This window comes from Oncorhynchus mykiss, chromosome 1 (genome assembly GCF_057628025.1).
Source record: "Oncorhynchus mykiss isolate SJ-2025 chromosome 1, ASM5762802v1, whole genome shotgun sequence".
Lineage (NCBI taxonomy): Eukaryota > Metazoa > Chordata > Actinopteri > Salmoniformes > Salmonidae > Oncorhynchus > Oncorhynchus mykiss.
The window spans coordinates 52,411,070-52,424,243 of NC_143022.1; the positions used below are offsets into that span (position 1 = coordinate 52,411,070).

Genomic DNA, 13,174 nt, shown 5'->3' on the forward strand with positions numbered 1-13,174 from the left:
AAGCAATGACAGCACAAGAACTGTTTGTCTGGAACTTCATGAAATGGGTTTCTATGGCCGAGCAGCTGCACACAAGCCTAAAATCACCATGCGCAATGCCAAGCTTCAGCTGGAGTGGAATAAAGAATGCGCCATTGGACTCAAGAGAAGTGGAAACGTGTTCTCTGGAGTGATGAATCACGCTTCACCAACTGGTAGTCCGACGTACAAATCTGGGTTTGGCAGATGCAAGGAAAACGCTACCTGCCCCAATGCATAGTGCATGTAAAGTTTGAGACATCTGTGGCATTTTAGAGTGGACTTTTATTGTCCCCAGCACAAGGTGTACCTGTGTAATGATCATGAGTTTAATCAACTTCTTGATATGCCACAACTGTCAGTTGGATGGATTATCTTGGCAAATGAGAAATGTCCACTAACAGGGATGTAAACAAATTCTGCACAAAATTTGAGTGAAATAAGCTTTTTATACATATTTTATTTCAGCTCATGAAACATGCGATCAACACTTCATGTTGTGTTTTTTTTCAGTGTATTGTAAGAGGTTAGTAGTGGATCATACCAAGTGCAAATAGGGGAGATTAGACATTTTAAAAACGAGTATTTAGCTTATCGTGCGCATTCACGAGGGGTTTGAATATAAGTATACCATGTTAAATCGACCTAAATATATAGGGATAAATTGAGCAAAAAAGAATGGGCTTTTGGATCAAATATTGACAAAGAGAGAAGCCGAGCACTCCTATCACAGCTCTGCCTGTAGCCTATTACTAAAACGAAGACTAGTCGAAGATCTTGAGTTTGTTTCGCACAACACTACACCGGCAGTATAGGACCAGAGACGCAACACGAGTGATGATGTCTCCCCCGTGCATGTGCTTCTGTCACAATTTCATTCCTTGAGACGCTTCTTTCCGAAAAATACCAACATCTGAATTTCACAGAAGACGAATCTATACTAAAGGTAAACATCATTTAGAAGAAATATATGTTTTGAGCTGAATAAAATGTTGTTGCATTGCGCAGGATGTGGGCAGTGAGCGTATGCTGAAATGGATGGCACTACAGAGGAGATGCGGCTGGGCGGGGAGGGAGGAATTAATTTATGTTCATTCCTTCAACAAATTGTCTCTTGAATAAACAACATGGCGCCAGGTATTCCTCTCATCCATTACTTATTCGACATGTAGGCTATGTATTTAATCATGCATTTTTTGTTTCCACATACACATGCATGTCTTGCCTTTTTAATGGCTTTATGTAGCCCTTTATAGTGGAATATGCCATACGGCGACGTATTCATGGAACGATTTCTTATTTCATCATAGATAGAAATGCACATGTACATTTAATACAGTAGTCAAATGTTATTAACAAGACAATATGAATAGGTTTCAATCTTTCTGTATATAGGCTACAGCCTAGTTTACTACTCCATCTACACCCTAAAATGTACGTTTATTACAATGTACGTTTATTTGCTGATGAAATGAAGCCCATACTTAGTGAATGAACAAGGCTAATCTGGAAGTGGTCAAAGAAAATCATTTAACCACTTAAACCACGGATCGGTCAAAAGGGATAGAGAAGACTGCTATATTCTGCACCATTGCAACATTGTATAATTTCGTGCTTTTTGGGGTTTCATTTATGCACAATGGGGATTTTAAAAACTATCGGCCGAAGCATGATCACATCACAACTATTATACTAATACCTTAATAAGGGCTATATTCGGGGTAATTTTTTGTTACATTTTACGTCTGTTGGTTTTCTCTGCGCTCATGTTGAGTTGCGAGGACAATGCGTGTTTGGGTTGGTATGCAAATTGCCTCGTGCTTGGCGTTGGGGATTAATTATTTAGAGGCGAGGATACATGATCGTCTCGATATCAGACCTGTCATAGCAAAAGTCCAATCCATGTTTCAATAAATGTAAACAATAAATAGACAATGGCACATTCGTCGATTTTGGTCACATTTGTCATATGATTTCCTTGTGCGGAATTGATTATTCTAAGATATTCAGTAAATTAAAAACAGGAACACAAATAATTTATGTTATAATTATTTGTCCTCAACAATTGCCCAAGGCAAGTTTTCTAACATGCACACACACCAGGTTGGACACCATCCAAACTACCATGTATGGCTGAAGTATGAGGGGTGATTCTATTCAAATCAAGTGTGGTCACAGACTGTGGATAGGAAGGAAATTACATTAATATAACTAGTTTTGGTTTAATTGATAAGAAGAATGGAAACTTTTTTTTTTTACAGACCCCCCTTACTTCCTCCCTCCTCCGCTCTCTTCTTTGAGTAAATACAGTAAATATTTCTATGTGCATTGTTGTGATGTCATACACAGACTGTATCTGATTTCTTTAAAACATGAGTTCTGTGTCACCATCAGAGAGTGGTGATATCACCAATACACACTCATTCTGCCTTTACTGGAGTTATGGATGTTGTACCCTAGTATTTTGTTTGATTTCCTCTTGCCATATGCTGATGATGAAAAGTTCAATATTGTAGTCTGATTTTCATAAAACATGGGTCCTGTGTTAACATCTAACAGTTATTGCATCGCCATGAATCATACACCCTCATGCTGTTTTCCCTGAAGTAATGCATATTGCATTTTTTATATTTACATTGTACCCTTAAGTAATTTTGTTTTTGGATTTCTTTTCCCTCAGGCATTTTGTGACAATGAAGAAATAAACAACTCCTTCTCAACCCTCCATCACAAACCTCCAAGACAGATACTTTATACAACCCCTGACAGACCATCTCTAAGCCCTTGCCTTGTGCAGACACTACCCGGATCTCAGAATAACTACCAGAACTGCACTGCTCCCACACCCCTCCCGCAACTAGCCCAAAGACATTCCACCCCTCGCCCTGGTCTGCTTTATCAAATGCCCAAAAACAGCAAGGCCGTCAAGAGAGAGCTTGACGATGATGTCAGGGAGTCCGTCAAAGACCTGCTATCCAACGAGGACACTTGTGATGATTCCTTTAAGAAGAGCTCGCTGATCGTGGGAGGCGGCAGAGGTGATGGGGAAGGGAAGGAGCTTAGCCTCAACGGAGACATGGACGTGGAGGACGAAGGCTCGGACGCAGAAGATGATGCAGCGAGGCCAGCCTGGAACAGCAAGCTGCAGTACATCCTGGCCCAGGTGGGCTACTCTGTAGGCCTGGGCAATGTCTGGAGGTTCCCCTACCTGTGTCAGAAGAACGGAGGGGGTGAGTGGCTGTTGTTCTTATTGGTTAGAGTATAGAAGTCGCCTGCCCATGGCGTTAGGATTTGGAGAGGTTAACCTCTCTGGGATATGTGGGGCGCTAGTGTCCCACCTGGCCAAAAGCCAGAGAAAATGCAGAGCAGAGTGCCAAATTCAAATAATTTACTATAAAAATCAAACTTTCATGAAATCACACATGCAAGATAGCAAATTAAAGCTACACGTGTTGTGAATCCAGCCAACATGTCAGATTGCTTGCTGTCAAATGCTTTTCGGCGAAAGCAAACGATGCTACTATCTGAGGATAGCACCTCCGTAAACAAAGAGAGAAACCATATTTCAACACTGCCGGCGCGACAAAAAACGCAGAAATAAAATATAATTCATGCCTTACCTTTGACGAGCTTCTTTTGTTGCCACTCCAATATTGTCCCATAAACATCACAAATGGTAATTTTGTTAGATTAATTAGCAGCCAGTTGAATTTGGGCATGAATTTCATCCGGACAAGAAAATACTGCCCCCTGTCACCAAGAAGTTAATGACTCCATCCTAAGTGTATGTAAACTTCCGACTGTATATATATATATTTATATATACATGTGGATGTATTTCAAGGCCTACTTTCAAACTCAGTGCCTCTTTGCTTGTCATCATGGAAAAATCAAAAGAAATCAGCCAAGACCTTAGAAAAATAATTGTAGACCTCCACAAGTCTGGTTCATCCTTGGGAGCAATTCATCTGTACAAACAATGGTACGCAAGTATAAACACCATGGGACCACGCAGCCGTCATACCACTCAGAAAGGAGACTCATTCTGACTCCTAGAGATGAACGTACTTTTGTGCGAAAAGTGCAAATCAATCCCAGAACAACAGCAAAGGACCTTGTGAAAATGCTGGAGGAAACAGGTACAAAAGTATCTATATCCACATTAAAATGAGTCCTATATCGACATAACCTAAAAGGCCGCTCAGCAAGGAAGAAGCCACTGCTCCAAAACCGCCATAAAAAAAGCCAGACTATGGTTTGCAACTGCACATGGGGACAAAGATGGTACTTTTTGGAGAAATGTCCTCTGTTCTGATGAAGCAAAAATAGAACTGTTTGGCCATAATGGCCATCGTTATGTTTGGAGGAAAAAGAGGGAGGCTTGCAAGCCGACGAACACCATCCCAACCGTGAGGCACGGGGGTGGAAGCATCATGTTGTGGGTTGCTTTGCTGCAGGAGGGACTGGTGCACTTCACAAAATAGATGGCGTCATGAGGCAGGAAAATGATGTGGATATATTGAAGCGATATCTCAAGACAGGAAGTTAAAGCTTGGTCGCAAATGCGTCTTCCAAGTGGACAATGACCCCAAGCATACTTCCAAAGTCGTGGCAAAATGGCTTAAGGACAACAACGTCAAGGTATTGGAGTGGCCACCACAAAGCTCTGACCTCAAACCTATAGAAAATTTGTCGGCAGAACTAAAAAAGCATGTGCGAGCAAGGAGGCCTACAAACCTGACTCAATTACACCAGCTTTGTCAGGAGGAATGGGCCAAAATTCACCCAACATATTGTGGGAAGCTTGTGGAAGGCTACCCAAAACGTTTGACCCAAGTTAAACAATTTATAGGCAATGCTACCAAATACTAATTGAGTGTATGTAAACTTCTGAACCACTGGGAATGTGATGAAAGAAATAAAAGCTGAAATAAATAATTCTCTACTATTATTCTGACATTCTTAAAATTAAGTGGTGATCCTAACTGACCTAAGACAGGACATTTTTACTAGGATATAATGTCAGGAATTATGAAAAACTGAGTTTAAATGTATTTGGCTAAGGTGTATGTAAACTTCCGACTTCAACTGTATATACATATTTTTATTTTTATTGAATATTTAAACGTACAATTTACCTGCAGTGAAACCGCTCAACATTTACATTACATTCAGTCATCTAGCAGACACTCCCATCCAAAGCAAGTCACAGGAGCAACCAGGGTCAAGGGCATGTCGACAGATCTCCCACCAAGTCATTTCGGGGACCCGAACCCTCCTTGATTCTTGCGTTGTTTTATATATCAACTCATACACCCTATTCCATGGAATCGGTACATCAAAAATCTCTTCCCAGCTATTTTGTAATATGTATGGCACAGTTGTCAACATCCCGGTCCTCAAATGAAACTTTTATCCTTTATATTGGACAGACATACCAGTTCTCTACCACTGCCACCTGCCTCCTCCAGTTTTGCTGTAATGCTGTGATCAATTGGTTGTAATCTTGGATTGAGCAGACCATTCCATACAATTCCGATAGCTCCATGAAAGACATAAATCTACAATTCCAATTTACAATATCATTTAAAAATCAAAATGCCCTTTTCAAACATAAATACAGGTCTTTTATTAACCTGCACATTTGAGTATAACCATAATATTTGTTGTAATATTTGTTCTATCTTTTCTGTGGGATAAAATTGAAATTGTACCCAGCTCTGCAATGCTTTTTTATAAAAAGAAAGATACTTTAAACAAGGTTTAATTTTCAGTTCATCAAAAATGAGACATGGCCATCTGCACAAAGGCAACACGGCCATTTTTAAACAAGGGAGGAGCTTTTCTTCATAATCTACTTGAGAACCATTTTGGGTTCAAGTAAAACGTTTGTATAAGTGAAGCTTTTAGAGAAAGGTTTAGTGCTTTTATATTTAATAGTCTCAGCCCAACCACTTCATATTCATTGTATAGATAGGCACACCTTATCCCAGATAAAGCAAAATATTTTTTGCTCATATTTTTTTTTTTTAATTAACGAATCATCAGGAGTAGGCAGCGCCATAAATGAGTTAACTGAGATATGACTAAGGAGTTAATCAGTGTCATTTTTTTCATAAATAGACAGGTATTTACCTCTCCATGGTTGCAGGATCTTGTCTATTATTACTAGTTTTCTCATGAAATTCATTGTGGGGAGCTCTTTGATATATTTTGCGATATGAATACTGAGTAGGTCTACTTCATCGTCAACCCATTTTAAAGGTAAACTGCAGGGTAGTGTCAAAGTTGTGTTTTCTAAAGATCCAGTACGTAATATGTTACACTTGTCATAATTAGGTTTTAGTCCAGAGAGTACAGAAAAGTTATCTAGATCTTCAATGAGACATTGCAGGGATCTAGCTTGCAGACTTAAAGCTTGAGTCATCGACATACATGGACATCTTTGTATTTAAGCCTTGCATTTGTAATCCTCTAATGTTGTTATTTGACAGCAGACCCCACTTTTTTAATGCCTCTTTACAGTTCAAATCTCTCTAAGAAGTAGCCTCTATTTACTATTTTACACCTGGGGTTGCTATACATTACTTTTACCCATTGAATAAGAGACTCGCCGATATTTAAAAAAAATTCAGGCATTTATACTGTATATAAAATCCAGTCTTACTTCATCAAATGCCTTTTCAAAATATGCTATAAATACCAGGACTGGCTTCTTTAGAAGTTTCATGTTGTTCTATTATTTCTAGTAGTTGTCGTATATTATCTCCAATGTATTGTCCATGTAAAAAACCTGTCTGATCAGGATAAACAGTACCTGGAAAACCTTTTTAATTCTGAATGCTATGCATTTCGCCAGAATTGTTTTGTGTAAGAGGCCTCCAGTTTTCTAGCTGGACTGGATCTTTATATTTGCCATCATGGTCTTGTTTTAATAATAGTGAAATCAGACCTTCCTGCTGAGTATCTGAAAGACTACCATTTCTATAGAAGTAGTTAAAACAAGCTAATAATGGAGATTTCCGGTAAGCTATCAAGCCCTTGGTTTTTTTCCAGACTGAAAGGATTTAGTAGCCTCAAAAAGTTATTCCTGGCCTTCGCACTGATATTTTGTTAATTCAATTTTTTATTTTTTATTATTTGGAAATAATTCCTTACATCATTCAGAGGGTGCGGAGAAAACGAAAAAGAAAACATGTTTCTAAAATATTTAGCTTCCTCCTTTAAAATGTCATTCGGAGACTCATGGATGACTCCGTCTTCGGTAACGAGTTTCTGCAAGTCATTTTTGAAAGCGTTCCTGTGTTGAAGATTCAGGAATAATTTGGTACATTTTTCTCCATATTCCATCCAGTTTGATTGAGTTTTGTAATAGATTACATTAGATCATTCTTTTTTTTTTCTTCTTTTTGTTTTTCCTCTAACTTGTTTTATATCTCTGTAGTACCATATTTATTGATATCTACCTGCACTATTAGTTCCTGTATTTCCCTTGTTAGTCTTGTCTCTTTAGACAAACCGAATTAAATAACACCTGAAGGTACATTTCAAACGTATCCCAATCAATAAAGGGATTTGCTGAACTTATGTTGCACGTGGAAATTCTGTTATGTTATGTGAAGGCCAATTCGATGATGGCCGATCGCATTCTGTCTCCTATCAATACTTTTTAACGTTTGATGCAAGTGAGAAAAAGACAAGAAAGTAATCAAGATGACTAGCTTGATTAAGTCTGCATGTATATCTCACAATGTCAGGGTTGTAGGGATTTCCTTTACGGACCATTGATGTACTTAGCACTGTGTTATCGTCTCCCACCATAATTATTGGATCGTTTGTTACCTGTAAGTTCAATAGATTGGTATAAATATTTTTGAAAAAGTATGGATCATCCTGATTTGGACTATATAGACAAGTTTGACATTGGCAAACTGCTCGCCCACACGATGCCATAAATGCTGACTGCCATCTGCCCGGTACAATTAAAACCGGGATTCATCTGTGATCACGCAGAGACCGTTTATGAAAGTTTTTGCCGATATTCTTTGGTTATGCAAACCCACAGTTTCAAATGTTCGGTGGCTGGTCTCAGATGATCCCGTGGGTGAAGAAACCAGATGTGGAGGTCCTGGGCTGATGTGGTTACACCTGGTCTGCGGTTGTGAGGTCGGTTGGACGTACTGCCAAATTCTCTAAAATGGCATTATGTTAGAGAAATTAACATTCAATTATCTGGTAACAGCTCTGGTGGACATTCCTGCAGTCAGCATGCCAATTGCACAATCTCTCAAAACTTGAGACATTTGTGGCATTGTGTTGTGGAACAAAACTGCACATTTTAGAGTGGCCTTCTACTGTCACCAGCACAAGGTGCACCTGTGTAATGATTATGCTGTTCAATCAGCTTCCTGATATGCCACACCTGTCAGGAGGATGGATTATCTTGACAAAGGAGAATTGCTTTCTAACAGGGATGTAAACTAATTCGTAACCGACCGTCTCGATTCGGTCCTATGTAGCAACATTTTAAATTGTGTTTTTTTTTTACATTGAATTAGCTCAAGCTCATCCTCCCCAATTAAGGTACCACCAATCTCCTGTGGTCTACAACCATTCAGCATCTTAAACCTTCACCCAAATCATCTCTTTAAGAATTCACATGTGAGGCCATGTGCTAAACAGAGTGAGTAAGGTAGTGTAGTAAGCATCCAAAGATTTCAAGGCTAAAAGTGGTGAAAGTAGTAGCAAAAATACACTTTATCTAGTCCTTGGCCTGTATCCTAATCTAACTTTGGTACAGGTCATGTTGTTCTTCACATTACCATCTCTGGTAAATACACACTATATCAATTAAAATCAATGTTTATCACATGCAGAGGATACAGAAAGTGCATATTTGCATAGTAGCAATATAACAATTTGAAAGTGTCCAGATAAATATTGTGTTCATATTTTACCATTATTAGATGATTCTTACCCAGACAAATGTTGCACAATCCAGGTGTGAAAGACTCACAGCTATAAATGCTGCCAAAGGTGATTCTAACATGTATTGACTCAGGGGGTTGAATACTTATCTAATCAAGATACAGTGCCTTCAGAATGTATTCATACCCATTCAATTATTTCACATTTTGTGTTACAGCCTGAATTTAAAAAAATTCAGGCTGGATTGTAGAATATTTGCATTATTCTTCTACAAAATCTTCGAGCTCTGTCACATTGGTTGTTGATCATTGCTAAACAACCATTCAAGTCTTGCTTAAGTAGATTTAAGTCAAAACTCGGCCGTTCACAAACTCCAGTGTAGATTTGGCCTTGTGTTTTAGGTTATTTTCCTGCTGAAAGGTTAATTAATCTTCACGTGTCAGGTGGAAAGCAGACTGAACCAGGTTTTCCTCTAGGATTTTGCCTGTGCTCATCTCCATTTCATATTTTTTTATCCTGAAAAACTCCTGTCCTGCACAGTCATCCTATTTCCCAAGTAAAAATAGCCAAAACATCACCCATAATATTTTTACACAAATGAAATGCTCAGAATTGAAGAAATTGTACCCTCTCTCATCTCTAACTATCAGGGAGCCTGAAAGAACAGAATGAGTGGGCGGGGATCTTTTATTAATGAGTTTGCCTTGACTGACAGCTCTTTGAAACACTCATGTGGTTGTTGCCAGGTAACAAGGTAAACATGCATGTCATTGAGGACCATGTAAATACTGGGCCACATGTCATTCCGAACAGAAATAGTGTACCTCACCCCATTGCCTCAGCAAAATGCTAACATGGTCAACAGAGCTGATCGTGGACTTTTGATATCAGACAAACAGCAGCAATACACAATTGCATTACTATTGTTTTGTAACTAATTATAGAATACAGTTCACTGAATACACTTCTTCAAAATAATTAGTAAACCCTGAGTCACTTTAGAAGCTAAGATATAAGGGAGTGTACTTGAAAAGAGCATACAATAAGTGAGCTGGACAATTTATTGGTGCCTGTATTAGCATTATAAATTACAATATGTATTGATCAGACATTTATTTGATCAGCTACAATAGGCAAGCATAGCGGAAATATTGATCAACATGAAATAAATGCGAGAAATAATTGTGAGACGTCATTTGACAAAAGATTCGAACCATAAGCCTAATAGTATAGCCACACAGCCGACCAACAGTGTGCAGGACCCATTGATTCATACAATTTGTAGCACTCATGTCCCATGCGAATGCTTGAAAATAACAATGCAAATTAACAAAATGTGATGTCATGTAAAAGTGAATTACTTAGGCTTTAGGAAATGCAACCAACTACAGAGATTGATTAACATTTGTACATTTTATTCATTTAGCAGACGTTCTTATCCAGAGGGACTTACAATTAGCCCATTCATCTTTAGATAGCTAGGTGGGACAAACATATCACAGTCATATTAAGTAAAACATTATTTTATGGGGGGGGGTTTCAGTTTTCAGAAGATGGGCAGGGACGCTGCTGTCCTAGCTTCAGAGGGAAGGGGAGAGGGTTTTGAAGTACTTCATTTGAATTATGAAATATTTGGTTTGGCACTTTTTGGTGAAGCTTTTCAGTGTTTTGTATTTGGAGTGTGTGCCTGAAATGCTCAATTGATTTGAAACAAATAACTATGACTTACAGCATGTTGGGTCTGTCTTCAAATCAAATGTATTTATATAACCCTTTTTACATCAGCTGATATATCAAAAGTGCTATACAGAAACCCAGCCTAAAACTCCAAACAGCAAGCAATGCAGGTGTTGAAGCACGGTGGCAAGGAAAAACTCCCTAGAAAGGCCAAAGCTTAGGAAGAAACCTAGAGAGAAACCAGGCTATGAGGGGTGGCTAGTCCTCTTCTGGCTGTGCCGGGTGGAGATTATAACAGAACATGGCCAAGATGTTCAAATGTTCATAAATGACCAGCATGGTCAAATAATAATAATCACAGTAGTTGTCAAGGGGGCAACAAGTCAGCACCTCAGGAGTAAATGTCAGTTGGCTTTTCATAGCCGATCATCGAGAGTATCTCTACCACTCCTGCTGTCTCTAGAGAGTTGAAAACTGCAGGTCTAGGACAGGTAGCACATCCTGTGAACACAGAGAGAGAGAGAGAGAGAGAGAGAGAGAGAGAGAGAGAGAGAGAGAGAGAGAGAGAGAGAGAGAGAGAGAGAGAGAGAGAGAGAGAGAGAGAGAGAGAGAGAGAGAGAGAGAGAGAGAGAGAGAGAGAGAGAGAGAGAGAGAGAGAGAGAGAGAGAGAGAGAGAGAGAGAGAGAGAGAGAGAGAGAGAGAGAGAGAGAGAGAGAGAGAGAGAGAGAGAGAGAGAGAGAATACTTAAATTCACACAGGACACCAGATAAGACAGGAGAAATACTCCAGATATAACAGACTGACCCTAGCCCCCCGACACAAACTACTGCAGAATAAATACTGGAGGCTGAGACAGGAAGGGTCAGGAGACAATGTGGCCCCATCCGATGATGGACAGGGCCAAACAGGCAGGATATAACCCCACCCACTTTGCCAAAGCACATCCCCCACACCATTAGAGGGATATCTTCAACCACCAACTTACCATCCTGAGACAAGGCCGAGTATAGTCCACAAAAATCTCCGCCACGGCACAACCCAAGGGGGAGGGCGTCAACCCAGACAGGAAGACCACGTCAGCAACTCAACCCACTCAAGTGACGCACCCCTCCTAGGGACGGCATGGAAGAGCACCAGTAATCCAGTGACTCAGTCTTCACAGTATATCCTCCCTTCTTTGCCTTGGGAAAGCTATATCACCGCATTCATGCAGCTGTGGTTGCCTGGGAAGCTGTGCAGACAGAGTAGATGTTGAATTTCTTAAAATGTCCATCATTACAGATTGATGATAGTGGAAAGACAAAAGGAGATGGAAAGTGAAATAATAACCCACCTCCCAAACCCTCTAATCATCATGATTAGCCCCAATGACACATGATACATCAACTAAGACAACCCACACAATGGAATGGCAAAATTTGATTTTCAAGGAATGTGGGCAACATTCCTTAATGTCAGCTGTGTGCTGGCAGTTCTCAGACTCAATGTAGGGAGCTTAGGGATGGAATAACAAAAACCATAGTGACCATCAGGTGTGCTACAGAAAATATATTGTTCACAAGTTAAACCAGCCACCGTGTCAGACTCATCAAACTCTAATACCTACATTATGTGGAGTAACTGCAATATTGATCCATCCACAGCTTTTTTCCTATGACAGCCATTAACCCATAAGATAAGCCCTGTCTTAGCAGGGGGAGCGTGGGAGGCGAGGGCGGGAGGGACCTCCACAATTCTGGTTCATCCTTGGGAGCAATTTCCAAATGCCTGAAGGTACCACGTCCATGTGTACAAACAATAGTATGCAAGTATAAACACCATGGGACCGCGTAGCCGTCATACCGCTCAGGAACTGCACATGGGGACAAAGATCATAATTTTTGGTGAAATGTCCTCTGGTCTGATGAAACAAAAATAGAACTGTTTGTTAGGAGGAAAAAGGGGGAGGCTTGCAAGCAGAAGAACACCATCCCAACCGTGAAGCACGGGGGTGGCAGCATCATGTTGTGGGGGTGCTCTGCTGCAGGAGGGACTGGTGCACGTCACAAAATAGATGGCATCATGAGGCAGGGAAATTATGTGGATATATTGAAGCAACATCTCAAGACCTCAGTCAGGAAGTTAATGCTTAGTTGCAAATGGGTCTTCCAAATGGACAATAACCCCAAGCATACTTCCAAAGTTGTGGCAAAATAGCTTACCCCAGCACATTAACTCAGTACCGGTACCCCTGTATTTAGCCTCATTATTGTTATGTAATTTTTTCTTTTACTTATTTAGCAAATATTTTATTAACTCTATTTATTGAACTGCATTGTTGGTTAAGGTTACCTGTTAATACCTGTTGTATTCGGCGCATGTGACAAATACAATTTGATTCTGGAAGAAAACCTGATGGAGTCTGCAAAAGACCTGAGACTGGGACGGAGATTTGTCTTCCAACAAGACAATGATCCAAAACATAAAGCAAAATCTACAATGGAATGGTTAAAAAATAAACATATCCAGGTGTTAGAATGGCCAAGTCAAAGTCCAGACCTGAATCCAATCG

General features: G+C 39.8%; 1 protein-coding gene across 1 annotated transcript in view; it reads left to right on the forward strand.

Annotated features, from left to right (window-relative positions):
• Positions 1 to 706: 706 nt before the first annotated feature.
• The window catches only part of LOC110524453 (sodium-dependent neutral amino acid transporter B(0)AT2), a 56,116-nt gene continuing 43,648 nt past the window's right edge, over positions 707 to 13,174 (forward strand). The window contains exons 1-2 of the mRNA XM_021604100.3: positions 707 to 964; positions 2,699 to 3,248. Coding sequence (XP_021459775.3) covers positions 2,921 to 3,248 — 328 coding nt within the window. The 5' untranslated portion in view covers positions 707 to 964; positions 2,699 to 2,920. The remainder of the gene's footprint in view (positions 965 to 2,698; positions 3,249 to 13,174) is intronic.